Source organism: Vanellus vanellus, assembly GCF_965231255.1.
Source record: "Vanellus vanellus genome assembly, chromosome: 27".
Lineage (NCBI taxonomy): Eukaryota > Metazoa > Chordata > Aves > Charadriiformes > Charadriidae > Vanellus > Vanellus vanellus.
In genome coordinates, this window is record NC_138932.1 from 3,550,813 (window position 1) to 3,577,822 (window position 27,010).

General features: G+C 49.6%; 3 protein-coding genes across 8 annotated transcripts in view; 2 read left to right on the forward strand and 1 right to left on the reverse strand.

Annotated features, from left to right (window-relative positions):
• Nucleotides 1-69: 69 nt before the first annotated feature.
• On the forward strand, nucleotides 70-19,431 carry DAP3 (death associated protein 3). Of its 4 annotated transcripts, none has more exons than XM_082496058.1 (15): nucleotides 70-128; nucleotides 1,387-1,449; nucleotides 2,123-2,169; nucleotides 4,745-4,801; nucleotides 5,622-5,744; nucleotides 11,896-11,997; nucleotides 12,772-12,880; nucleotides 14,065-14,157; nucleotides 14,582-14,712; nucleotides 15,027-15,107; nucleotides 15,511-15,669; nucleotides 16,085-16,144; nucleotides 17,624-17,713; nucleotides 19,100-19,217; nucleotides 19,310-19,431. In XM_082496058.1, exons 3-15 carry the CDS (start codon nucleotides 2,128-2,130, stop codon nucleotides 19,393-19,395), a joined length of 1,251 nt encoding a protein of 416 aa, XP_082352184.1. In that variant the 5' UTR covers nucleotides 70-128; nucleotides 1,387-1,449; nucleotides 2,123-2,127; the 3' UTR covers nucleotides 19,396-19,431. The 4 variants fall into 4 exon arrangements, with proteins under 4 accessions (XP_082352184.1, XP_082352185.1, XP_082352186.1 ...); XM_082496060.1 differs by having other exon boundaries at nucleotides 90-177; XM_082496059.1 differs by lacking the exon at nucleotides 4,745-4,801 and having other exon boundaries at nucleotides 82-128.
• Nucleotides 19,432-19,528: 97 nt separating this feature from the next.
• On the forward strand, nucleotides 19,529-25,413 carry MSTO1 (misato mitochondrial distribution and morphology regulator 1). 2 transcript variants are annotated; one of them, XM_082495941.1, is made up of 14 exons: nucleotides 19,529-19,628; nucleotides 20,391-20,490; nucleotides 20,588-20,648; nucleotides 20,754-20,817; nucleotides 21,246-21,294; nucleotides 21,740-21,878; nucleotides 22,003-22,120; nucleotides 22,213-22,347; nucleotides 22,458-22,610; nucleotides 23,192-23,323; nucleotides 23,468-23,652; nucleotides 23,897-23,998; nucleotides 24,096-24,214; nucleotides 25,157-25,413. In XM_082495941.1, exons 1-14 carry the CDS (start codon nucleotides 19,554-19,556, stop codon nucleotides 25,393-25,395), a joined length of 1,671 nt encoding a protein of 556 aa, XP_082352067.1. In that variant the 5' UTR covers nucleotides 19,529-19,553; the 3' UTR covers nucleotides 25,396-25,413. The 2 variants fall into 2 exon arrangements, with proteins under 2 accessions (XP_082352067.1, XP_082352068.1); XM_082495942.1 differs by having other exon boundaries at nucleotides 23,900-23,998.
• Nucleotides 25,414-26,107: 694 nt separating this feature from the next.
• LOC309681949 (GON-4-like protein) overlaps nucleotides 26,108-27,010 on the reverse strand; it is a 29,291-nt gene continuing 28,388 nt past the window's right edge. For both annotated transcript variants that reach the window (XM_082495937.1, XM_082495936.1), the window contains exons 30-31: nucleotides 26,872-26,974; nucleotides 26,108-26,260 (exon numbers count right to left, since the gene is read on the reverse strand). In XM_082495937.1, coding sequence (XP_082352063.1) covers nucleotides 26,111-26,260; nucleotides 26,872-26,974 — 253 coding nt within the window. In that variant the 3' untranslated portion in view covers nucleotides 26,108-26,110. The remainder of the gene's footprint in view (nucleotides 26,261-26,871; nucleotides 26,975-27,010) is intronic.

The window sequence follows — 27,010 nt, forward strand, 5'->3', positions numbered from 1 at the left end:
GGTGCCGTTAGCCCCGCGGTGGGCGGGGCCCGCCTCGCCTGTCCCTGCGCGGAACCCGTAGCGCCCTGACGTCACCCTCGGCCTCTGGCGCGGCGGATCCTGTCAGCGGGGCGGGCCCGCCGCTAGCGGTGAGTGCCGGGGCGGCCGCCGCCGGCCGGGAGCGGGGGCGACCGCTCGGTAGGGCCCGGCTCGGAGGCCCGGCGGTGGCGGTGGGGCTCAGCAGGCCGGCTGCGGGAGGAAGGGGCAGAGCAGCGGCGGGGGAGGAGGGAAGCGGCCTCCGGCCCGCCGGGAGCCGGGGCGGCCGGGCCGGGCGGCTGTCCCGTCGCCTCTCCCGTCGCCTCACTCCCCTTGGCAGGTTTCGGCCCTCCTTAGCGGGCCCCGTTTCTAGATGCGGTTGGAGGGTGTGCCTTACGCCTCTGTGTTACCTCAGTATGCCCAGAGCAACGGGGCCCGGGGGAGCACGTGGGGCGGGGGGCTGGGGACGAGGCCCGGGGACCGGTGCCCGACGCAGCGGCGGGCCTGCAGGCATCAGCCGTCCGCCGGCGGGGACACCGGGTGGCTCGGGGCGGGGGGGGGGGGCTGTCTCCTGTGTTTCTGGCGCTTGTAGTAAATACGTAGTAGCCAGCAAGCAACCAGAAACGTGGTTTTAATTTAGTCTGGAGAGATGAGGGGTTAGGGTTACTTAATGATGTCTGCAAATATAACTTCCAGGGTTCTCTGCATAGTTTTTACTAGCAAATTACATTCCGATCTATAAAACCTTTTCTAAAGACCACGTGTGAGTTCTGTAATGGAACAGAACGCGGAGTTGGACAGGTCTTTCACTTGCTCCAGGTACAGAGCAGTGAAGCGGCCGCAGTTTTACTCTACTTTTCTGGAACAGCTCCTCTCCCCAGAGAAGAGCCCTTACAACTTCTCTTAAAACAGTCATTCAAGAATTCTATCAGAATGTTAAGGGTGCCAGAATACACAGAAACTTTCAGATTTTTTGTGACTCCTTAATTTTGCCGGTTGTGTTTGAGAAATCAGCTTTCTTTACTGTGAAAACTTAAAACCCTACTCCCTTTACTGTTAAAACTGGGATTTGAAACAAATGGGATACGTTCTCATGCAGGACAGAATTTGTCCTTCCTGTTCTGCTGTACAGACTAGTATGGCAAAGTAAAATGACTAAAAGCCTCCACAGGCTGATATCTTCACTTATTCTTGAAACAGCAAAACTGGGGCTTAGTTTTCAAATATCTATTGTGCATTGATTGTTAGATGAAAGAACGTAAAGCATCTTTACAAAATTAACGTCCTTCAGTGTGGACTTATGTTCTCATTCTATGTTGTAGCAGTTGTAAGTGCCATTCTATGCAGTTAAATCATCTTTGTCTCACTTAGCATCAACACTGCAGTTAACCACTGATTCCACGAAGGCAGCTATTTCTCTTAAGGACTTACAAGGTAATTATCTCGCTTTGAATGCGTTGCGTAACTTACTGCAACCAAGAATTCTTAAAGCATCTTTGTGGGGTATTGTTGTTATTTTCTCCTAAGGAAGTGGTATGAAGGAGGCCTTGAATGCAGGCAGAGATGTCAAATTTAAGTAATTTACTTATCTTTTTCCCTTTATTTTTGCATCACAATTGCTGAAGTGTTTTGTTTGGGTTTTTTTCTCCTGTTGCAATCAAAGATGCCCAAACGGTAGTAGTATAAGATTAGGATGAAGCCGGAAACACAGAAACATCTTCAGTGTCTGCATCATTCCAGTTTCTTCAAAATAATCACTGTGTAGCCCTTGCTCTTACATCTCTGAACAGCTGCAGCCAAATAGATGCCTTTCCCCAATAAAAGAATCTGTCCTCGCTAGATTAATGAAATATCTTTACTTATAAAGTAAGTTATTTTGTAAATGTCTTTCTGAAAAAAAGGCAACATAATTAGTGGAATATTTTTTTATTAGGCAAATGATGCTGATTACCAGTAGTCAACTGTATTGCTGCAGAGCATTCTGACAGTTGTCTGAATTAGTTGTGTGCCTAGACTTTAAGCTCTTTGGGCAGGATCAATTCTTTCTCAGCGTAAGATACATTAAACATAATAAAAAAACCTAAAAAATCCACTTGTGTCTCTGCAGAAAAAATGCTAAGAAGTCTGAAAGGACTTGTCTGCCGTCCTCTAAAGGTAAGTCCTGTAATAGCATGATGCTGCTTGCAGTATTTCAGCTGTCCTGTGGACTGGAATGACAATTTACAACTGTAAAAAGTTACATTCTTCTTACATTCATCATCTAAAAACGTGGTGCCTCCTATAAGCCAGTGGTGTAAACTCCCATGATGGGCAAAGGAGGCAGCATGTGTGTGTTATTCCTTCTACATTCCTCTCTGTTGGCTGGAGAGAGAGGGAGCGCATGCAGGCGAGCCTGGATAGTTGCCTTAAATGAGATGTGTTAGAAGACTAAAGTGTAGCATTCTGCAGCGTCCAGAATGCTGAAATCCTACATCTTCAATGCAAGCGTTTCTCAGAAAACAGAGAATCTACTTGCTCTGCACTGCTGGAAAGTACGAAAGAAGCAGCCCCTTATACAGAACCAGAACCACCAGCCTTTCACAAAGCCGGTGTCGCTGGTGGGAAGATAGTTTTGTCAAAGATGGCTCAGTGCTTCAGGCGGGTGTGGTAATATGAACTCTGCCACAACGACACAGCAGCGCTATGGTATCAGTAAAGCTTCCTTGTATTATAAACAGCATAATGAGTTAACGTTGCATGTCTGAAATGACTTCCTAATGGTAAAGAATTTCAGTTGTTTTGTTTGCTTTTGTCTTTCAAAACCTTTTTCACTAGTACGCAGGGATATGCAGCCATTAAAGAGGGTGATGCGATAACTACTTGTTTCCAGAGAGGAGACTGATTGTACGGTACTGTTCTTGTGATGGCAGCCTTTATGGAATAAAGTCTTTTCTAGAGACTAAGATATGTGGAAACGTGTAGGAACAGCTCCACCTTATGGCACATGACTTTGTGATTAATCTCCATGTACCACGTGACAATTTGCTGCCATTTCAGGAATCCGAGTTAGACTGCCCTTTGGCAGATGGAAACTTACTGTAAAATCCACTCTGCGCTACTAGGATAAACTGCATTAAAAGATGATGTGAAAACGTGAGAACCTTACATACGTGTTAGGATTTACTCTGCAGTAAGCCAGAAAGGGACATGTATGTGTTTCTGGCATTCTGCATGAAGCCAAGGGGATCAGCGATAAACCGCTGTCTTTTGTTCAGGAGGAGGGACCAAGTGGCATGTTGCTACTATAAAGTCAGAATATATAATGCATTAGCAGTGGTATTCTGGGTCACTCGAAGGTACTTTTGTAGCCTGTTAAAGATGTAGATGCATTTTCTGCGTGAATTTTGTAAACGCAGCAATTAAAAAGACGCAGATCTGTATCTCTCAAATTCAGGATTTGAGTGGTGTCGTATTCACTGCTCTAGGATCTTGCGTTGATTTTGTAGCACTTCAGAGTTAGGAAGGATATCGTGTCTTCAGGTGCTTAGAAGCTGCTTCTACAGCCCAGCGCAAGCTTCAGTCCTCAAAGGAAAAGTTCCAAAGCACTGCAAGGCTACACAGTGATTTTGAGGAAGACGTATCATGCTAAGGCTCAAAGAAGTGGTGTTCTGAAATGGTATCCTTCCAGGAGGAACATGTGCTATGTTCTGTTGATGGAAAAACAGAAATTCCGTGTGCTTGGCTGCAAGAACAGAGGACTGGACTTCAGGACAAAGTCCATGCCACACTTGCATCCTGTCTTACTGTGCTGTCTTCTACTCCCTTCATAGACTTACTAGGAACTGGCTTTTGTGCCATAGACAATCCAACTCCTGCTGATCTTCTGAGATTGTGCTTTTAAAAAAGTGGTATTGGTAATATCGGTTTGACTAAGTATCATTCAGCTAAAGTCTTGAGCTGTATCTAGGCACACATAAAAACCAAACACACTTAGAGCAAGAAGCTAATCCTTGCTTAATTTTCCTTCACTGTTCCACAGCTCAGGGACAAGGATTGGTATGGTACTCCAGAGAAGGGATATCCACAGAGCAGTAAGCTTGCCTTTTCTTTTAAGTGAGCAAAGCTCACAGCCCCAAGACGTTCACTCGAGATTTGAGAAGGAGGGAATGCGGGAGGCTCACAGAAAATGAGAGGGACTATGATTCCAGGCTAGGAGTGACTTAGGGCTGACATTGTCTAGGTGAATAGGTGACAATAGTTGCATGCTTTAGTTAGTCATGTATTAAATCAGCATCTTAGTGCCTTGCTCTAGGCTGTAAATGAAGTCACTTCTGTGGACTTAAAACTAAACATAGCCAAATAAGACATCCTAATTGATCATTCGGATTTGAGGAGGGAAAGAACATTGTGGGAACAGGAGAAGAATGTGATGACAGAAGTGAATGTTTAGTGATCATCCGTATTTACACTGCAGTAGTTTGCTATATGGGTAGTTAGTGTTGAGTTCAAACCAGTTTAATTCCTTCCCTAAAAGGGGAGTGAGTGTTGAAATGCTGATTCAGGAGTCCATTGTGTGTTCAACATGGGATGTGGGGTAATCCGACATTACACTTTCTTCTGAGCCCTTGTGGCTTTCAGATGACCCCCTGAGGAAGACTGGGAGGACAGCAGAATTGCATCATGCCACGGAGAACTGAAACAGCTGTTCCTGTCTCTAAACTTTCGTTTATGGTTACTCTCATCTATGCAGACAGACAAAATAGGAAACTACTTGCTGTGTTTACAGTTGGAGCCTGCAACTGTTCCAGTCAGTAATATGAAGAGTGGCTTTCAGTTTTGCTTGCTTTGGTCACAGCCTCTGTTTGGAGTATACGCTTTTTTTATTCATTAACAAATGCTTATATTTTCTTTCACCATAACATAATAAAATGCTTGTCTTTCCGCTACTCACTTTCTTGCCTATTTTGGCTAGGCTTTACAGGCATGCTTCAGCAGCCTGTCTATGGAAAAAAGAATTAATCAGCTTAGCTGGCTGTTTCAGTTTCTCAGCCACGGCTGTATTATAATGAAAGAGTCTGTATGCAGGGACACAGTTAGGAAAATCAGTGCAGGGAATGTAATTATAAATACCAAATAGTGGGCAGCACTGCACTAATCCCTCAATAATTGAGGTGATTATGGATTACTAGACAGCTTGAATTTTCAAGGTACTAACTGCTATTCATTAGTGTAGGCAGAAACATTGTGGGAACTTCCCAGCAATAAGACCTTAATGGCTGTACTTGTGCTCTTAAGCAGTCTTGGAGGCGATAACTCTCTCAGGTACGGGGCTTGGCTCTCTAGATGACTTACGGTGGTAGCCAACTTAAGTGAATGGAAATGGTTTAGAAGCAGGCATCTAAATGTGAAATAGGGTTCTAAGGCATGTGGGTTTTCATGACGAATTTACATTCTAATGATGAATTTTTATTCTAATTGCAGAGAATTCTATTCTGTATTGCATGCCACCTCGACCCCATCACAATGTGCATGCAATGAGTGTGCAAAGCAATCTACTAACTGGATTATTTTACCAGTAATCTGACTGCTGAGAAGTTTGTTGTCTGATTGCCTTTTTCTTTCCATAGTTGGACCACGGGTATGCCCTGCATACAGCAACCAAGGATTGCTTAAGTTCTGTTGTCAGCCAGGATGTCCAAACACCGGCAGAAAGACCAAGAGCAGTTTTCTATACCAGTGAGAATGACCCGGTGAGTTACTGCCCCAATTGTTATTGTCAGACAGCAAGTGCCTAAATTCCATCAGTCTGCCTGTGGACGTGCTGGAGCCAGGAGTGCTTCCTGGGATTGGGTTGTTCTAGGATACGTAAGGGAAGGGAGTACGTGGGCCTAATAACAGGCATCTAGACCATGATCCGCAGCCCAAAGGACAACCGGCCATGGCCGTGCAGTGCACCTGCCTCGGTTTAAACAAGACAGAGCTGGTCCTCTGCCTGAAAACTCCTGGGAACAAGTATTGATTCCTTCGCTATAGTTGCACAGATGAGATAAACTGTGTATTGTAGAAGCTGAGATGTAGCTTAGCTTGTCATCAGACACCATTAATTTCAACTCCAGGGTTATTCTTCCCTGACTAACCTCCCCAAATTGGCTATGAAGAAGGATAAAAAACACACCCCAGATGACCTCAGCACAGCACAGCTCTCCAGCATCATAATTCTAGCCTCACACTCTCCGTCTCAAGCACAAAATGAAGTGGAATAAATGAATGGAATAAGCCTTTGAGGTGCTTTTCTGCTGCCTCTGTAATTGGAGTCTTTCAATACTGATTCCTCTGGGGTCTCTATGGAAACAGCAGCATGCAGATGATCTTACTCACGTGATGCGAGTGTCTCTATAGATTGCACAGAAGAGTCCAGATGGCAAGGATTGTCCCCACTGTCCTGTGCCTACCATTTACGTTGCCAGGCAACTGGCTTTGGCATTCTGACTTCATGTGCCTGATGTTTGGCGACAACCGCCATTGCTTATTAATTTATCAGATCAGCGTTCCTCGGACTTGCTGTATTGCAGATCGCGTGTTGCAGCAGAGAGGCTCCGCTGGCTCGCTGCATCAGCAAACCTGATAGCTCTGACTGCACCCGTACTTGTGCACCGTAAAGTCCCATTAAAAATGGATTAAGAAGACCAGATGAAAACTAAATTTTTAATAAGACTTAGCTTTTATATACCTTTCCATTAGCAAAACTCAAAGTGACTAAACATGAGGATAAAGATACTGACCCACTTTACAGATGTAGGAGCTGAAGAGTGAAGGAATTTACCCAAGGTTATGCAGCAAGTCAGTGATGAAACTGCGAATGAAAATGGTCTCTGGAGTACTGCTCTTCTGTTCGAGTCCATAGATAACACTGCTATGCAAAAACACAGGTGCTGTTAGTCTGTGTCCAACACATGCAGGAAAACTCTAGGGAATCCAGCCCAGAGTTTGAAATACAGCTCTGCTTGGGAAAAGACTGAAGTCTTTTGTAAAAGGTCTCCTCTTTAGTCTATCTCCAAGTAACATCTCCTTACTGCATAGGAGCTATTGACTAGACAGGTTTTTAAAGTTTTCTTCCTGTTAGTAAGATTTACTGACCAATAAGCACAAGATTGGCAAATAAAGCAGCTTGGATAGCAGTTTGCTGAAGTTACCATATAGTTTCTTGCTATGAATAGTTTGGCAAACCTGTGGGTACCTCAGATCCCACAGCTGTACCATGGTTAACCAGACAGTACAGGACGCATTCACCTGTCCTTTGAGTACCTGTCCTCCGTAAGGTATGGACTAGGGGTGTAGTTACCATGGGCTTTTCAGAGTGGAGGGAGGGCAAAAGATAAGAGAACAGGCATGCTGAACGACTGAAAACCTGGTCTGAAGAAAGGGAGAGAGACTGACACGCAGCAAGAATCTTGGGGCTAGAGGATTCATGGGTGTGCAACAGCTGCAGCAGATTTGCATGAAGAGTCCCATCAAGGAACTGGGAAAAGCAAAATCATAGAATGATGGAATGGTTAGAGTTGGAAGGACCTGCCCTGGGCAGGGACACCTCCCCCCAGCCCAGGGTGCTCCCAGCCCCGTCCAACCCGGCCTTGAACCCCTCCAGGGATGGGGCAGCCACAGCTTCTCGGGGCACCCTGCGCCAGGGGCTCACCGCCCCCACAGCCAACAATTTCTTCCCAATATCTCATCTCACTCTCCCCTCTCTCAGTGTCAAACCGCTCCCCCTCCTCCCACGGCTCCCCTCCCTGACCCAGAGTCCCCCCCCAGCTCTCCTGGAGCCCCTTTAGGCACTGGAAGGGGCTCTGAGGTCTCCCCGGAGCCTTCTCTTCTCCATGCTCACCCCCCCACCTCTCCCAGCAGAGGGGCTCCAGCCCTCCCAGCAGCTCCGGGGCCTCCTTGGGCCCCGCTCCACCAGGTCCATGTCTCTCCTGTGCTAAGGCCCCCAAGCTGGAGGCAGCACTGCGGGGGGGTCTCCCCAGAGCAGAGCGCAGCAGAGGGGCACAATCCCCCCCCTTGCCCCGCTGGCCACGCTGCTGGGGATGCAGCCCGGGATGCCGGGGGCTCGCTGGGCTGCCGGTGCGCACTGCCGGCTCATGTTGAGCTTCTCATCCCCCCAACACCTCCAGGTCCCTCTTGGCAGGGCTGATCTCCATTCATTCTCCACCCAGCCTGTATTTGTGCATGGGATTGCCCTCACCCATGTGCAGGACCTTGCACTTGGCCCTGTTGAACTTCATGAAGTTTGCACAGGCCCACCTCTCCAGCCTGTCCAGGTCCCTCTGGATGGCATCCCTTCCCTTCAGCGTGTCAACTGCTCCACACTGTGCAGGACAGTGTCAAATGCTTTGCACAAGTCCAGGTAGATGATGTCAGTTGCTCTTCCTTTATCCATCAATGCTCTAACCCTGTCATAGAAGGCCACCAAATTTGTCAGGTGTTTGCTCTTAATGAAGCCATGTTGGCTGTCACCTATCACCTCCTTATTTTCCGTGTGCCTTAGCAGAGTTTCCAGGAGGACCTGCTCCATGATCTTGCCAGGCACAGAGGTGAGCCTTACCAGCCTGTAGTTCTCTGGGTCTTCCTTTTTTTCCTTTTTAAAAATGGGGGTTACGTTTCCCCTTTTCCAGTCAGTGGGAACTTCACGGGACTGCCATGACTTCTCAAATCTGTAGGATAGTGGCTTGGCAACTTCATCTGCCAGTTCCCTCAGGACCTGCAGATGTATCTTATCAGGTCCCATGGGCTTGTGCACCTTCAGGTTCCTCAGATGGTCTCAAACCTGGTCTTCTACAGTGGGCAGTACCTCATTCTCCCAGTTCCTGCCTTTGCCTTCTGTGACTTGGGCAGTGTGGCTAGAGCACTTTCTGGTGAAGACTGAGGCAAAAAAATCGTTGAATACCTCAGCCTTCTCCATATCCCAGGTGACCAGGTCTCCAGTTTCCTTCTGGAGAGGGCCCACATTTTCCTTAGTTTTCCTTTTGTCACTGACATACCTATAAAAGCTTTTCTTGTTGCCCTTGATGTCCCTGGCCAGATTTACCTCTATCTGGGCTTTAGCTTTTCTAACCTGATGCCAGGCTGCTCAGACAATTTCTTTGTATTCCTCCCAGGGTACCTGTCCTTCCTTCCTTGTTCTGAATTTGTCCAGGAGCTCCTCGTTCATCCATGCCGGCATCCTGGAGTTTTTGCCTGACTTCCTCTTTGTTGGCGTGCATCGCTCCTGAGCTTGGAGGAGGTGATCCTCGACTATTAACCAAGTTTCTTGTTCCCTTCTTCCTTCCAGGGCTTTATCCTATGGTACTCTACCAAGCAGATCACTGAAGAGGCCAAAGTCTTCTCTCCTGAATTCCAGGGTAGCGAGCTTACTGTGTGCCCTAAGGATATGCCCTAAAGGATCTCGAACTCCACCATATTGTGTCACTGCAGCGTAGGCTGCCCTTGAGCTTCACATTCCCCACCAGCCTCTCCTTGTTGGTGAGAACAAGGTCCAGCATGGCACCTCTCCTTGTTGGCTCCTCTGTCACTTGGAGAAGGAAGTAATCATAAACGCATTCCAGGAACCTCCTGAATTGCTTATGCCCTGCTCTGTTGTTCCTCAAACAGATATCGGGGTGGTTAAAGGCCCCCATGAGGCCCAAGGCTTGTGAATGTGAGGCTGCTACTGTCTGTCTATAGAGGGCCTCATCTGCTTGGTCTTCCTCGTCCGGTGGCCTGAAGCAGGCGTGCACTGTAATGTCACCTCTCCCTGCCCTCCCTTTAATGCTGACCCGTAAGCTCTCCGTTGGCTCCTCATCCATCCCCAGACGGAGCTCCATGCACTCCAGCTGGTCACTGACATAGAGGGCGACACCCCCTCCTCGTGTCCCCTGCCTGTTCTTCCTGAAGAGCCTGTATCCTTCCATTCCAACACTGCAGTCGGAGGAGCCATCCCACCACCTCTCCATGATGCCAGTAAGATCATAGCCCTGCAGGCGTGTGCACGTCTCTAACTCCTCTTGTTTGTTCCCCGGGCTATGTGCATTTGCATAGAGGCATCTAAGTTGGGCCCCCGCTGAAGCTGACTTACTGGCTGGAGGGGTTGGAATTCCTTTGTGCAGCACTCCAGGTGCTCTCCTACTGACCTGCGACCTTTCTCCAGGCATCATACTGGTAGGAGTGGGATGGATTGCGGTTCCTCTCCCCCAGCAACTCTAGTTTAAAGCCGTCTTCACGAGCTTGGCAAGCCTCTGACCAAAGATGCTTTTCTCATCGGGAAGGGCCCTATCAGCCCCCAGTAGACCAGATTTCTCAAAGCAAGTCCCATGGTCTAAGAAGCCAAACCCCGGGCTGTGGCACCAGTCCTATAGCCATTTATTGTTTTGCCAGATTCGATTGGCCCTGTCAACCCCCTTCCCTTTGATCGGGAGGCTTGATGAAAAACTACTCGTGGCAAAAGCAGGCAGTAGTCAAACCTGTAGGTACAGCTGCTCACATGGCTCCACGTGAGGAACAGAGCAGGCAGCCAGGTCAGGGTACCAGTACTCATTGCAGCTTTTTCTCCTCATCCCTTCCTGCTGGTCAAACCACGTGTCAGCCAGACCGCACAGGAGAGCGACCAAGCCCAGGCCAGTATTGTCTCATCTGTTTTGGGCCTCAGTAAATTAAGCCCTAGGTCTACACCGAAGCTAATAAGGAATACAAGGAAAGTCTGGATCAGCCTCCAAGTCTGCTAAAGCTGGCAGAAATCATGACTGCTTGTTTTTCTTTCTGAATAGTAAATAAAACTACTTTTCCTGGATCCTTAATGTGCGAAATAAAGAAAACAAGGAAGTAGTTATATTCCAATTCCATCTCAACCCAAATAGAAGCAATAGATCAGCATGCACAAGAATAGAGAGGAGGATTTTTTTACTTTAAATCTGTGGAAAAGTGCAGAAACTGTAGGGCAGGACATGATATTAAGCTTCAAAGCTTACCACAAAGCTGCTAAAAGAGCCAGACAAAGCTTGGCACAAAAGTTGCTAAAAGTCACACTGCAGAATAATGTCTCTCTATATCCTGTCCTAATTCTAACAAGACACAAAAACTGATGACTAGACCGTGAGCAAATAAATAAGTGCTTTGCAGGTATTGCGCGGTAGGAAAATAGAACAGTGAAGGGGAAAAAGAAGTACGTATAACAAGGCATGAAACGGGTATTACATTTTCAGATACCAGTAACAACCTCTCCTTAGAGTGCATAGTCAGAGATCTTAAAGTAATCGCTATAAATAAGTGCAGAAGGATGCAAGTCTGCTGGAGGAATAACGCTGACCGCTTATGTCACGACAAGGGACTTGAAATTACTGCCCCAGAGAACAGACTGTGAGTTCTTAAGCAACCAGGACCAGTTAACAAGGCAAGTGGTGTGTTAGGAATTACTACTGAGAGGCAGCAAAGAACAAACCAGGAAATGTAATTTTGTCACAGACTTAAAGAAAGTAAAATTGAATCCAGCAGATAACTCAAAGGGGGATCATATTGCTGTTACGGTATTGTGATGACCAGAAGTACAAGTGGACTAATAAAAGATTAGATGAATTGATGGAGTGTAGGGCCACTGGTGCCCACCAAACATGATGGTTCATATCCAAGCTCGAGGAGTGCCTTTGTTGCCAGGCAGGATGGCCTTTCTTTAGACTCTTCCTAAGCATCTGCCAGTAGTGTCCTGATACTACAATTCCTGCTTTACTTTAACATGCTTGTTCTTCTGACTCTCAGTAAGTAGACACTGGCTTTGACTGAGCGTTCCCTCCCTGTTCCATTCTCGCAGGCCTTCTGTATCCAGAAAAGAGGTATCTGCCTTTCCTGAGAATTACAGCTTGCGTTTTACCTTCCCAGGCCAACCACGCAGAACACCATGTAGGTCGCCATTACAGCATTCCGCTTGAGGAGGTGAAAGCTGTGTTTCCACACGGACTGCCCTATCGGTTCCAGAAGCAGGTACTTTGTCTTACAGCAGGTTTGTAGGGAGTGGACTGGTGTGTGGGAAGAACCAGATCCACTGGGTAACCACGGTGCTTTCCTGTTGGAATAAGAGAGAGTGACATGCTGCAAGAATGCAATTATTCCTGGTCCTTACTGTTATTTTCTACATCTAAAAGATATGAGTCAACCTAACCAGAATAGTGGCAGAAGGGTGTGAGGATTCCACTTTAGACAACGTGTATTTTTCACCTCTAACTTCTGAGCACATAACGCATTACAGAAATGTTTTCCACAGTTACATTTCTGTATGAAACAGGCCGTCTCATGAAATAAGTTTATATCAGCAACAAAAAAAATCTTGCCTCTTGATTTCTGTTGTGAGACAGATCACACTGTGACTGGATCAGGCTTTGTAAGCAGCTAACGCAGACTAGAGTTTAGGAACAGATTCCTTATCTGTGAGTTATTAATTCTAGGTGGTTGACATCCAATTCATTGACAGGCTGCTCGATCTCCCCTCGACCTCTGGGAACATGACGGAACAGCTAATGCTGGAAACTATTTCCAGGCACACAAAGGACGAGAAAGTCATTAGGAGTAGTAAGCACCAAAGGGAAGTCAAGCTTGACCAACCTGATAGACTTCTCTGATGACAGGCTAGCCTGGTGGACATGGGGAGGGCAGTGAACATTCAGACCCCGCACAGTACCGGTCAGAGATGGAGTCACCAGGATCAGCGGTGGTGTGCCAGCACATGGCATCTTGTTCATACTCTGTTCCTTTTCTCAGATTAAGACCTTCAACGAAGCCTGCCTGATGGTGCGAAAACCAGCTCTAGAACTTTTCACATACCTGAAAAGCTCCAACTTCGCACACCCGGCTGTCAGATATGTGATCTGTATCTTTTATCCCTTACTCGATGGTAGAATGCAAGTTAAATACAAGTGGCTGACGGTTTGATCCTATGCTGGTCATCGTGGTTTACTCTTCAGGAAGTGGTTCTGCCACATGTCTGTTGCCAGCAAAGCTAGTCTGAGAAGTTCATGACGCTTGTATACTTTTATTCTAAGCCAGATTCGGCTTATGGCACAGATCTACAGACAGGGCTAGCAGCACAACTAAGGGAATGGGAATCATCAGTTCTATGTTGTGGGGTGGCGGGAGAAGGAACTCTTTAGGCTAAGTTTGCTGCAGAACAAAGGCATGGACATGGACCTGCTGGAGCATGTCCAAAGGAGAGTCACGAGGATGAAATGGGTTCAAGTTATGTCAGGGCAGGTTTAGATTAGATGTTAGGAAGCATTTTTTCACTGAAAGGGTTATTAAACATTGGAATAAGCTGCCCAGAGAGGTGGTGGATTCACCATCCCTGGAGGTGTTTAAGAAAAGGGTAGATGAGGTGCTTAGGGACATGGTTTAGGAGTGGTGGTGTTTTTATCAGGGTAGGTTAATGGTTGGACTTGATGATCTTAAAGGTCCCTTCCAACCTCACTGATTCTATGATTCTATGATTCTATGATCCGAGGGCTGGAGCACCTCTCCCACGAGGAAAGGCTGAAAGAGTTGGGGCTGTTCAGCCTGGAGAAGAGAAGGCTCCGGGGAGATCTTATTGCGGCCTTCCAGTCCCTAACGGGGGCCTACAGGAGAGCTGGGGAAGGACTTTTTACTGGGGCATGTAGAGATAGGATGAGGGGGAATGGCTTTAAACTAGAAGAAGGCAGGTTCAGATTGAACATTAGGAAGAAGGTTTTCACTGTGAGGGTGGTGCGGCACTGGGACAGGTTGCCCAGAGAGGCTGTTGAGGCCCCATCCCTGGAGGTGTTCAAGGCCAGGCTGGACATGGCCTTGGGCAACCGGGGCTGGGGGGAGGTGTCCCTGCCTATGGCAGGGGGGTTGGAACTGGATGATCTTCAAGGTCCCTTCCAACCTAAACCATTCTATGATTCTGTGATTCTATGTTGGAATGCCATCCTTGCTTTTACGAATTTTGAACTTCCCTTATGCCTTTTGCAAAAGAATTACAGTCAAGTAGAAACGGCAGCTGTTTTTTTTAGAGACTTTCCTTGACAGTCCGTGTTGGAGATGGTGAGAAGGGAACAGGGAAAACCATGACGCTGTGTCACGTGGTTCACTACTGCGCAAGGCAAGGCTGGCTGGTGCTGCACATCCCGGACGGTAAGAGCGCCGCCCTGTCTGTGTTACTACAGCAAATACATGCGCTGGTCCGTAAGATGCTGCTTCAAGACAAAGGTGTAGGGTAGGCCACAGCAAATTACCTTTGTTTTTCCATAGTGGAGAAGGCTTATAAAGCACAACCCCCCAAAATAAAGTAGAACAGAAAGGTATTTTCACCTGCTCTCACATGCTTATTATAGTCAGTCTTTTTTCCCCACGGTTAAGGAGTGTGCCAAGAGATATACTGCGTGTGGGTCTGTGCAACCTCCTCTGTTCTGAAGGAAGAGTCTCCTCCGCTAAGGATGGCAGACTTCTCTTACCAGTGTAGCAGAATAAGGATGAGAGAGACAGACACACCCCGCACCCCCCAACTCATACAATTATTTTGACTCAAAAAAACGCAACTGTTTTATTTTGCTTGCAGCTCATCTCTGGGTGAAAAACTGCAGGGAGCTTATGCAGTCTTCCTACAACAAAGAACGGCTTGACCAGCCTTTGCAAGCATCTTTCTGGCTCAAGAACTTCAAAACCTCAAATGAGCGCTTCCTAAAAGAGGTCTGTAGAGCCTGTCAGGCTCTGTCGGGGGCTGCACCTTGACACGAATTCTAGGTTTGCTCATTTTACAGAAATGCTTCATGTATTATCGCATGCAAACCCACAAACCCTCCCCTTCACTGGAATTTGATTTTTGTAGAAAAAGAAGTGCTTTGAATCCCCACTGTGGGGATGGCTATTTGCGATGAATACTTCTCCCAGATTCTGCACTAGTCTTTACCGCTGGCAAAGAACCAGGAATCTTGCCATCCAGACTTCCTGAGCTGCCTTTGCACTATGTATATCCCAATCTACTTGTCGTTCTCTCACCGCAGATAAAAACACAAAAAAAATACGTGTGGGGCAAACGAGAAAGCACTGAGGCGGGCAGACCGTTGGGTGAAGTGGTGGAGCAGGTAAGGAATAACAACTGCTTCTGGCTTTGTCTCACCTTTTATCATAAGATCCCGTCATTGCATGTGTGTAGAACAAATTGCTTCTAAAGAGCTTACAAATCTGAGTTCCAGGAAACGGAAGGCATTTCCCCATCAACGAGGTGGCGGCAAAAAATGTTGTGGAAGATGCGATGGGAGTTGTACAGAGAACTTGGGTGGAAGCAAAAAATTAGAATTTGAATATTCCTCCGTCTTTGACGCTGGGTACTGTAGACCAGATTGCTCCTTTGAAAGGGACAAACAGACCGTTGACTGTCAGTTTATCTTCCTTCCCCCTTAGAAAGGGCAGACAGTACCCGAAGTTGCCAGCATTATATATTAGCAAGAAAAACAAGCTGAGTTACGTGCCTTTTCCTACTTAAAGGGTTTAGCTCGCGTGAGAAATGCCAGCGATGCTGTAGGGGTTGTGCTGAAAGAGATTAAGCAGCAATGTCATCTTGGCTCATTCCGACTTCTCGTGGCAGTGGACGGTGTCAACGCGCTCTGGGGAAGGACGACATTAAAGAAGGAAGACAAAAGCCCCGTAAGAAGTGATCTGCTGTGATGATATTTCTGCATTCCTACTGCAAGGGAGAGCAGGGGAGGGGGTTCTGTTGATTTTTAAGTTCTATAGTAATCCCTGAATGATGTACATTTGGCTTTGCTAGCTTGGAGGGATCTGCAAAATTCATATTATGTTTTAGACAATTTTTTACTGAAGAGAGTTCTCTCAGTAAGAAGAAAAGTGCATCTACGTCTTGTTACAGCAGGAAAGGTTGGGGCATGTCTCTGTGTGAAGTTACTGAGGCCGAATGCTACGGTGCTAAGTAAAAGCAAGGAAAAAAATGCACCTGCGCAATGCAAATGATCCCTCCAGTCTGATTTAAAGTAGGGGAGAGAAATGTATGTCTCGGGTAGAAACTGCTGGCAAAAAACCTCATACAGACAATCTTCACCAGGTTTCTCCAGAGGAGCTGACGCTTGTGTACAATCTAAGGAAGATGATGATGAATGATTGGGTGAGTTTGGTCTGTACCTTTGGGTGTGTTACTCTCAGCAGTTACAGCTACGTGCTGATAAGCATAAAACTGCAAATTTAGCATCCCACTGTCCCTTCAGCAAAGGAGAGGAGGAGCACAGCGCAGCTGTTAAGGGTTAGTCTCTCATCAGCGTTTCTGACATCACCCAAAGAGAGTAAGAACAGGTCGAATAGATAACAATGCTTTTCTTGATTACTGTGCCAAACGCTACCCGCGCTAGAGGTATTTAATAACCCGTAGGACACTTTATGATTTTTGAACTAATGAGAACTTCTAGTTTCTAAACGTTTTGCTATAGGAGGTCAGCTCCTTCTGCTTCTTTTTTGGTCCCCTGGATGCTAGTATCTCAAACAGGTAGTCTTCAGATTTAAAAGTATACAGAAAAGTCCTTTCTAAAGTTGTGTGAATAGAAAGCCATTTATAGGTAAGAATAAATGCCAGCCCTGGAAACACTGGCTGCACGCTCCCTGTGCCGCAGGTGTACTTGGAGTAGCCAGGGTTAAGGTAGGTCGGAGCATTACAGAGGTCCATTATATATCTGAACTACAACAAGGGAAAGTGTAGGGTCCTACATCTGGGCAGAAACAACCCCAGGTTCCAGTATAGGATGGGGAGCTACCTGTTAGAGAGCAGTGTAGAGGAAAGGGACCTGGGGGTCCTGGTGGACAGCAGGATGACCATGAGCCAGCACTGTGCCCTTGTGGCCAAGAAGGCCAATGGCATCCTGGGCTGTATTAGAAGGGGGGTGGTTAGCAGATCGAGAGAGGTCCTCCTTCCCCTCTACTCTGCCCTGGTGAGACCGCATCTGGAATATTGTGTCCAGTTCTGGGCCCCTCAGTTCAAGAAGGACAGAGAGCTGCTGGAGAGAGTCCAGCGTAGGGCAACTAAGATGATTAAGGGAGTGGAGCATCTCCCTTATGAGGAAAGACTGAGGGAGCTGGGTCTCTTTAGTTTGGAGAAGAGGAGACTGAGGGGTGATCTTATTAGCGTTTATAAATATATAAAGGGGGAATGTCATGAGGATGGAGCCAGGCTCTTCTCAGTAGCAACCAATGATAGGACAAGGGGTAATGGATTCAAGCTGGAACACAAGAGGTTCCACTTAAATTTGAGAAGAAACTTCTTCTCAGTGAGGGTGACAGAGCACTGGAACAGGCTGCCCAGGGAGGTTGTGGAGTCTCCTTCTCTGGAGACATTCAAAACTCGCCTGGACGCCTTCCTGTGCAACCTCATCTAGGTGTTCCTGCTCCGACAGGGGGATTGGACTAGATGATCTTTTTTGAGGTCCCTTCCAATCCCTAGCATACTGTGATACTGTGTGATACTGTGATATAGAATTTTGGAATTGAAGTAACTGTAAGATCAAAGAAGAAGATAACCTCACTTGTTCGAATCAATCCGTACCTAGTTCACAAATGCTACGTTTGCAGCTGAACGGGTTCCTAATCTGCCTTTTAGAACGGAGGTGCTATTGTGGCAACCCTCAGCCAGACCGGCTCGCTCTTCAGACCCAGTTCTGCCTATCTGCCCCAGCAGCTGCTGGGAAAGGTGAGTCACGGCCCCGTTTTTTTCCGCCCTTTCACACTGGGGAAACAAACAGAACCATGGTTTGGGAAAGCAGTTTCGACAGCCAGCTGAATATGAGCCGGCAGTGTGCCCAGGTGGCCGAGAAGGCCAACAGCATCCTGGCTTGTGTCAGCAATAGTGTGGCCAGCAGGACTGGGGCAGTGATGATCTCCCTGTACTCGGCACTGGTGAGGCCCCACCTCAAATACTGCGTCCAGTTTAACGCCCCTCATGACAAGAAAGACATTGAGGCGCTGGAGCGTGTCCAGAGAAGGGCAACGGAGCTGTGAGGGGGTCTGGAGCACACGTCTGATGAGGAGTGGCTGAGGGACCTGGGGGTGGTTCAGCCTGGAGAAAAGGAGGCTGAGGGGAGACCTTCTTCGCTCTCTACAGCGCCCTGAAAGGAGGGGGTAGCGAGGGGGATGTTGGTCTCTTCTCCCAAGGAACAGGCGATAGGACAAGAGGAAAATGACCTCAAGTTGCACCAGGGGAGGTTTAGGATGGAGATTAGAAATTTCTTCACCAAAAGGGTTGTCCAGCATTGGAAGGGGCTGCCCAGGGACGCGGTGGAATCGCGTGTTTAGAAGAAGAATAGCCGTGGTGCTGAGGGACATGGTTTAGCGGTGGGTTTGGCAGTGCTGGGTTGATGGTTGGACTCAAATGAGCTTGCTGGTCTTTCCCAACCATGACGATTCTGTGATTCCATAGCTGCCTTCAGGTCAGGGTGGCAGACGCTGCCTCGCTCCCCGTTCAGACCCCTACACCCTTATTCTGCCCCGTGAGCTCTGCCGGAAAGGGAATACCATAAATGTCACAGTAATTTTAGTTACTTACAAAAACATTTGTAAAGATTTTAATATCATCTACTATATGTGAGCACTATCGTCCTAAGTAAGTGAATCCATAAAGAACAGGTTTTATTATAAGGTAATCTTAACCTTGGTGAAATAATCAGTATTCCCGAATCACCTCCAGTTTGGTTAATGTTGATAGTTCTTCCGGATAAACCTAAGATAAAAAGATGATATGCAGCATTGAAGACACTATGAATTTGGGACAGTTATAGAATTTTGGATCCACTGAAAACACTACAATGAAATGAAATATAATGATTCCTTATGTGCCAAATATTCTGTCTGGTTTTGTTTGGTTCACATAACAACCCAAAATCCAAGTACTCATTCTTCTCAAAGCAGCACCTCACAATTTCAAATAGTAAGCATGAATAACTGATGTTATACCTATATATATATATTTCCACACCTATATATATACATTTCCAGCTTGGGGTGGCCGGGCCGTGTCCTCTCCCCGGGCGAGCAGCGGGGGCCATGGCGGGGGGCGTCTCACCCTCGCTTCTCCTTCCAGGAGGGCTTCGATGCGCTGGACCCCTTCGTGCCCATCCCGGTCCCCAACTACAGCCCGCGGGAGTTCGAGAGCTGCTACGGCTACTACCTGGACCGCAAGTGGCTGCAGCACGAGAAAGGTCAGCTCCCGGCGGGGGGCGGGGGGGGGGGGTGGTGGGGGTGTCCCGGTGGAACCGGTGTCCCCAAGGTGCCTTCTCTTTCTCTCCCGCAGCGCGCACGGAGGACGGCAAAGCGGAGCTGCGGTTCCTGAGCGGCTCCAACCCGCGGCAGCTGGAGCGGCTGGCGGCGCCCCTGTAGCGCCAATAGAGGCCGCCGTCGCGGCGGCGGATCCTTCCCGGTGTCGGTGTCGGTGTTCTCCGCCTCTCGGGGAGGGCGGGGGGGGGGGGGAGGGCGTGGCCCCGCCGCTGACGCGCTTCCTGCCTGGCGCCGCCGCCGTCGCCATCACTATCGCGACCATGCCGGGGGAGGCGGTGACGCTGCAGCTGGGGCACTACGCGGGCTGCGTGGGAGCCCACTGGTGGGGGCTGCAGGTGCGGGGGGGGGGGGGGGGGACAACGACACCGGGACAACAGGACCACCCGGGGGGGGGGGACACGGGCACAACGCCACTGGGACCGGGGAGGAGAGAAATAACGGGGCCGGGGCACAACGGGACCGGGATCGGGATCGGGACCGGGACCGGGATCGGGATCGGGACCGGGATCGGGATCGGGATCGGGAGGGAGGGAGGGGGGGGGGTGAAGGAGGGGACGGGACGGGACACAAGAGAACAACCGGGGGGGTACACAGACACAACGCCACCGGGACCGGGGAGGAGAGAAATAACGGGGCCGGGGCACAACGGGACCGGGATCGGGACCGGGACCGGGACCGGGATCGGGATCGGGATCGGGGGTGTGTGTGTGTGAAGGAGGGGACGGGACGGGACACAAGAGAACAACCGGGGGGGTACACGGACACAACGCCACCGGGACCGGGGAGGAGAGAAACACCGGGACCGGGACCGGGACCGGGGCGGGGTGGGAGGGGGGGCGGGATGGACAACGACGCCGGGGCCGGGGTGGGGAGACAGCGGGACTACCGGGGGGGGGGGGGCACAAAGCCACTAGGACCGGGACCGGGGAGAACCAACGGGGCACAACGGGACCGGGGCGGGGTGAGGGGACACACACACGGACAATGCCACCGGGACTGAGGGTGGGGGGGGACACGACGTCGCCGGGTGGGGTGGGGGGTGTCGTGGCGGCGGGTAACGGCCCCGGCCTTGTTCTGAGCCTCTTACCCCCCCTCAGGCCGCCGTTCCCCGCGGCCCCGCCGAGCTCCGCGCCGCCGCGCTGCTCCGCACCGAGCGGGAGACCCGCACCCCGCGGTTGGTGGCGCTGGAGCTGAAAGGTACCGGGGGGGGCCGGAGAAGAGGGGCCGGAGGATGACCGGGGCCGGGGAGGGGGCGGACAGCGGGGTCACCCTGCCGTGCCGGCCTCTCTCGCAGGCGGTGTGGGAGCGCTGAGGGCCGGCGACGGGGGCGCGGAGGCGGCGGCGGCGGCGGCCTGGTGAGCGCGGGAACCGGCGGTAAGGCTGAGGGGGGGGAGGGCGGGGGGGGGGGGGGGGAGAAGCGGGGACGGCGCTGCCGGAGCTGCCGCCGGTTTGTGTTGCAGGGACGGGGAGGTGGCGAACTACCTGGAGGAGGGCTCGGCGCCGCGGGAGGCCGGGAAGCGGACGGTGAGGATGGTCGGGGGTATCACGGGGCTCCTCCCGGGGTTCCTTCAGGCGCGGCGTCGGCTTTAACCTCCCGTCCCGGGAAGGATCATAGAATGGTTTAGGTTGGAAGGGACCTTGAAGATCATCCAGTTCCAACCCCCCCGCCATGGGCAGGGACCCCTCCCACCAGCCCTGGTTGCCCACGGCCACGTCCAGCCTGGCCTTGAGCACCTCCAGGGATGGGGCCTCAACAGCCTCTCTGGGCAGCCTGTGCCAGTGCCTCACCACCCTCACAATGAAAACCTTCTTCCTAATGTTCAATCTGAACCTGCGCTCTTCTAGTTTAAAGCCATTCCCCCTCGTCCTGTCGCTACGTGCCCCAGTAAAAAGCCCTTCCCCAGGATGAGGCAAAGTGTTGAGTAACGGCCGTATCCCGGCTTTTTCCTCAGGAAGACACTTCCTCGGATGGGAAGGGAAGTTCCGGTTCTGCAGTTCAAGGTGTGTAGGTGTTTTCGGGGCTTTACTGGTTGTTTTGTGCAGTTTGCGCTGTCACGGTGGCGTTGGTTTAATTAGAATCACAGAGTCATCTAGGTCGGAAAAGACCCGTAAGATCACCGAGTCCAGCCCTTCCCCCGACACTGCCAAACCCACCACTAACCCGTGTCCCTCAGCACCGCGGCTCTCTGTCTTTTAAACACCTCCAGGGTGTTCAAATGGTGACTCCACCACTGCCCTGGGCAGCCTGTTCCAGTGCTGGACAACCCTTTCGGTGAAGAACTTTCTCCTGATCTCCATCCTAAACCTCCCCTGGCGCAGCTTGAGGCCGTTTCCTCCAGTCCCATCACCTGTTCCGCGGGAGAAGAGCCCGACCCCCCCTCGCTACCCCCTCCTGTCAGGGAGCTGTAGGGACCGAGAAAAGCTCTTCACATCTCTCTCATTCCAGATGCATCTCCTGCTGCTTCGCGACTCACCGTTTCCCAGGAAGTTCTCTCAGGAGGCAGCGCGCAGGTCTGGTCCGATTACCTCAGTGTGCGCTTGCACCCCAAGAGCATCTATGTCATCCGTCAGTACATGCATGATGGGTATGGCCTAGAGGTTTGGTTCAGAATGTGTTCTCCAGAACAGGATCTTAGTTTTGCCTTCAAGGAAGAATAAAGAGGGGATAGAATAAGCTCCCCCCCCTCCTCCATTTTTTTTTTTCTTTAGAGACTGTGGTTGTCTAGAAGCATTTGGACAAGGTGAAAGTCTCCTGCAGGATCCCGGCTGCATAGAGGAGCTGGAAGATCGGTTGCACTTTTATGTTGAAGAGTGTGATTATCTCCAGGTTTGACAGCTTACTCCGAACTCCTCTTTCTTTGAAGAAACTTCCTGTCCAAGATTAAGCAGAATCTCAGATGCTGCCATTGTTTTACACAGGGGTTTCAGGTCCTCTGTGACCTTCACAATGGATTCTCGGGAGTCGGTGCCAAGGTGACGGAACTGCTCTGCGATGAATATTCAGGAAAAGGAATCCTGACCTGGGGCTTGACTCCAGTCACGAGTAGTGTGGGAGTAAGTAAAGAATGGGGAAAACCCAAGAAGAGGTGATGCGTTCATGCCCAGCCTGGATTAGACCGTTTCTTGCTTGTCTTATTCTAATGGTTGGATTTTTTTCCCCCCAGAATTCCCAGAAGAACGTTTACAGAGTGATGAACACAGCCCTGGGAATTGCCCGTCTCTCCAGTCACAGTTCGCTCTTTTGCCCCCTGTCACTCAGTGGGAGTCTGGGACTCAAGCCACAGCCCCCCGTTACATTTCCGTATATAAACTATGATGTACGTGTGTGCTGTGCAGTGGTTCACCTGCCATCGCCGCCTGCTGTGGCCGGCTCTCGGCTTTCTCAGATTTACACTCTCTAAAAGCGTTTTCTGCAGCTACGCGTTTTCAGCAGTGTTTTTTCACGGCGATGTTCTGCTAAGCAGAACATACTTTTTTCCCTGCTTTTTCCCCTGTTAGCAGAGACTTAACTGTCAACTTTTCATTCCCGTAGTTTTTTCATACTTTAAAAAAAATATTAACACATTTCCTTTCTCTCAGTCTTTCTGTTGGTGTAGTACCTTCAGTTTTCGGCACTGAAAAAAAATGCTTTACTGCATTATTCTTCGCAGGCAGAGTCTGTAAATCCGGCCTTGCCTGAGCGCTAAGAAGCTGCTGACAGGAAAACTGGCAACGGATCATCTGTTAGCAAACAGCTGACTCGCTTAGCTGAAACCCGCAATAACTGTTAAACACAACCTATGTAACAGCACAATTTACCTCAAACCACGACATTGCTGAAGTTGAATGTACAAAAAGTGTTGAAGGAACAGATGAATTTAACTTGTCCTGTAACTCTTCCCTTTGTCTCCCTCTGTAGGCATCACTGAACTACCACAGCAGCGCGATTTTGGCAGCAGCGCTCGATACCCTTACTGCGCCGTACCGGCTCTCTTCCTCTCAGGGCTCCATGATGCACCTTGCCGAAACGCTCACCTTCTGCGGGAGAAAGGTAAGGGTGGAGGGAACCGCAGCCTCTCATCCTTCCGGCTCCTCCTGAGCCGCTGCTCTTCTGCTTCACATCCCGACAGACGCGTAACGGGACATGGCGAGCGTGTTCTAGATTGTGACTTGTCTCCCGCTCTCTGACTTGTAGGTCGTGGCTGCATGGGCTTCTCTTCCCTTCCCTGCCCTACACGGCTCCTCGCTCCCCGATACTTTATGTGCCTACCCACAGGCCCTGCCCTGGAAGCTTTTGTCTCCGTGCAGGGAACGAAAGGTCAGATGCTGTTTTGCTCAGTCTGTTGTGCTACGAGGAATTTGCAAAGAAAGCCGTGTCAGGTAAGCGGCGTTTTAACTGCACTTTTCCCTGGGGAGTGCCGGCGCTCTCAGCAGCAATGACTTCTTACCAAAGTTCTTTGCAATCCTTCTGTTAGGAGGGTCAGCTGAATGGAGGGGGGGGGGGGGGGGGGGGGAAGTCTGGGGATCGGGCCAGTTCTGTGCTACTAACTTTATAGCGAAAGAGGTAAAAAGCAGCCGAGTCACCCGAGTCACTGACATTTTCAGTCATTTGTTTTCTTTGCAGCAGCTGTCCAGGAAAGCAGCCCACTTCTCCCCTCCACGCTTGCGAGAGCACGGAGCAGACTCTGCAGCGTTACTTACACACTCTGTTTCCTGGGGCATTCAGGTTGGTAACAGTCTTTTTTTTTTGAAGAGGGAACAGTAACGGGAAGCTGAAGGTCGAGTGAGTTTTGGATAACTTCTATTCACCTTCTTCCTTACAGCACATCCCACGTGCTCGAGCAGCCATGTCATACTCTACCTCCATACCCCCAGTTTTTTTCTCCTCTTCTGACCAGAGAAGGCTTCCTCCTGGACAAACCTCCCCGTTACTCCTCAGCAGGTAACAAGTGCCCCTTAAACTTACTTGGCAGCAGAAAGAGATTATGTGGCAGGCCCGAGCACAAACCCAGACTGGGCAGAGAACAGATGGAGAGCAGCCCTGAGGAGAAGGACTTGGGGGTGGTGGTAGATGGGAAGCTCAACATGAGCCAGCACCGTGCGCACCGGCAGCCCAGCGAGCCCCCGGCACCCCGGGCTGCATCCCCAGCAGCGTGGCCAGCAGGGCAAGGGGGGATCATGCCCCTCTGCTGCGCTCTGCTCTGGGGAGACCCCCCCGCAGTGCTGCCTCCAGCTCGGGGGCCTCAGCACAGGAGAGACATGGAGCTGGTGGAGCGGGGCCAGAGGAGGCCCCGGAGCTGCTGGGAGGGCTGGAGCCCCTCTGCTGGGAGAGGTGGGGGGGTCAGCCTGGAGAAGAGAAGGCTCCGCAGAGACCTCAGAGCCCCTTCCAGTGCCTAAAGGGGCTCCAGGAGAGCTGGGGGGGGACTCTGGATCAGGGAGGGGAGCCATGGGACGAGGGGGAGCAGTTTGCACTGACAGAGGGGAGATTGAGATGAGATATTGGGAAGAAATTGTTGGCTGTGGGGGCGGTGAGCCCCTGGGGCAGGGTGCCCCGAGGAGCTGTGGCTGCCCCATCCCTGGAGGGGTTCAAGGCCGGGTTGGACGGGGCTGGGAGCAACCTGGGCTGGGGGGAGGTGGCCCTGCCCAGGGCAGGGGGTGGCACTGGGTGGGCTTTAAGGTCCCTTCCAACCCAAACCCTTCTAATGTGGGGGCAGTAGGGTCTAACAGGGGAATCACTTTAAAAAAACCAAAACGCTACTGCGTGGTTGTAGGGCAAAAATTTTAAGTGTTAAGCAACTCCTCTGCTACATTGAAGTAAAGTAGAATAGGGTAGGGAAACAAATTTTGATTTGGTGTATTTAAATAAAGACGTTTTTCCCTGCAGCTGTTGAAAGCGTCCCTGTTCTAGCAGCCCTGCAGTCATCGCCGCTTCTGCACACGCTGCTCTACGGTTTGTACAAGGATCTACAGAAGCTGAACACACGGCGCTGGGCCAGCTTCTTCTCTGCCGGAGTTGAACAGGATGACTTCCAGGAGGCCTTAGAGGAGCTAAGAACTCTGTCCCAGTGCTACGAAATGGGGTTTGAAGCAGATGAATCTGAAGATGAAGCAGATTCAGACTAACTCATCTTTATTACTAGAGAGAGCAGAAGAATATCTTTATTCTGAAAGTGATCTTAAAGGGAATGGCTTTAAAGATGGCCCAACTGCTACTTCCTTTTCATTTCAGCAAAATCCTGTAACAAGGGCTGTCTGAAGTTGTCCAGTTACTCGCAGCTGTGTTGTAAAGGAGAAAAGCTGCTTTTTTGGGGGGCTGGTTTTGTACATTTGTTTTTTGTTTTTTTTTTTTAAACTTTGCAAAATGAATTTGCTCCACCTGTTAGATATAAGACCACACAATAAATACAGAATGCAGATTGTAACTTTCCCACGTACAAACACAAGGGGAAAACTTACAAAAAAAATCATGTGTGTGTTCCACGTGAAAACAGACACCTTATGATACAGTATTTACATGTTCTTTTCAAAGGCTGGTGGCCCAGTCTTCACCAGGGAGTGAGGTCAGTGTCCATAAGCATCACTTCTGTCATGTTGTTGTTGAAGCTCCCCATGTAGGTTCTGGAGGACGCTAGCGCCCTTCCTCATTCCTTTACTTTGAGACAGATGTGAGCGCAGCTTTTCAGAAGTATAGCAGGAAAGTGAACAACAACAAAAAAAAAAGGTGCTGTCTTTTTTGCTGTGCAAATATTTTTCCTTTATCCACAGCACCTGTCTAGCAGCAAACTGGCAAACGAGTCTCCTCCTGATGCAGTCAGGAGCTTATCAAGCCAGAAAAGCCTTAGTCATCAGGCTCATCCTCAGAAAGCAGAAGATCTTTATCTGATAACTGGTCTGTGTTACTGGTGCTGGTGGCATCCTCCTCATCTTCAGAGCTGCCATCACAGGATGTGTGAAACAGCCTCATCAGTTCTCTGAACCTGTGGGATACCTGTAAAGAACAAGGGAAAGCCAAGATGACTAGTGACATAAAAGGTGGTACAAAATGGAAGTTTCCTATTACAATGTTCAGGGTGTTCTGTGCTTCTACAGTAAAAAACCCCACAATCACATTTTATACAAGATTCGTTCATGAAAGGAAAGAGGAATGGAAGAGCATTGGCTCATTCTGTTTTCTTTGGAAGAACAGTTACATTCTACTGGCTTGCAGGTAAAAAACTGGCAGTTTGGGAAGACTGCCAGGCAGTGATGTGGGGAAGGTTGAGACAAACCCCGACAGATTCCTTGTGTGCTGAAGCAGAAGGCTGAAGACCCAAGTAGCAGCTGCTGAAACAGTTCTGGCACCAAAGATAAAGCTGGAATGTCAATGGTAACGTTGTAAAAGGGACCGTGGCAGTCAGCTTTTGGGTCCACCAGAACAGATCAGTGTTTGTTTTGTTTGTTTTTTTTTTTTTTTTTCCTATTTGCAATTAAGATTATTTTTCTCTGATGCAACATCAAATTAAGGTTAGGAGACCAATATGACAGCAAACCTCCACCTTTCCTTCCTTTCCACCCCCTTTCCCTTTCGCTGTAGTGGGTGAAAGCTTTCCCACCCCTCACCTCGCTGGCAGTCTTGTTGCCCAGTTTCTGCGAGATGGCATGGAAGGTTTCCAGGTGGGCTCCTTTCTCCTGGCAGGTGGTAAGGATGACTCTGTCAGCCTCCCTGCAAAACAGAACAATAGTTAAAAAGCAGCCGAAA

Excerpts from the sequence above, each read along its gene's own strand:
- DAP3 (XM_082496058.1), top strand. The coding sequence starts at position 2,128 with ATGCTAAGAAGTCTGAAAGGACTTGTCTGCCGTCCTCTAAAG. Across the intron at positions 4,802-5,621 it reads TGGAGCCTGCAACTGTTCCA|TTGGACCACGGGTATGCCCT; the intron begins GTCAGTAATATG and ends TTCTTTCCATAG. Across the intron at positions 12,881-14,064 it reads GGCTGTCAGATATGTGATCT|ATGGTGAGAAGGGAACAGGG; the intron begins GTATCTTTTATC and ends TCCGTGTTGGAG.
- MSTO1 (XM_082495941.1), top strand. The coding sequence starts at position 19,554 with ATGCCGGGGGAGGCGGTGACGCTGCAGCTGGGGCACTACGCGGGCTGC. Across the intron at positions 23,653-23,896 it reads TGCAAAGAAAGCCGTGTCAG|CAGCTGTCCAGGAAAGCAGC; the intron begins GTAAGCGGCGTT and ends TTTTCTTTGCAG. Across the intron at positions 23,999-24,095 it reads CTGTTTCCTGGGGCATTCAG|CACATCCCACGTGCTCGAGC; the intron begins GTTGGTAACAGT and ends TCTTCCTTACAG.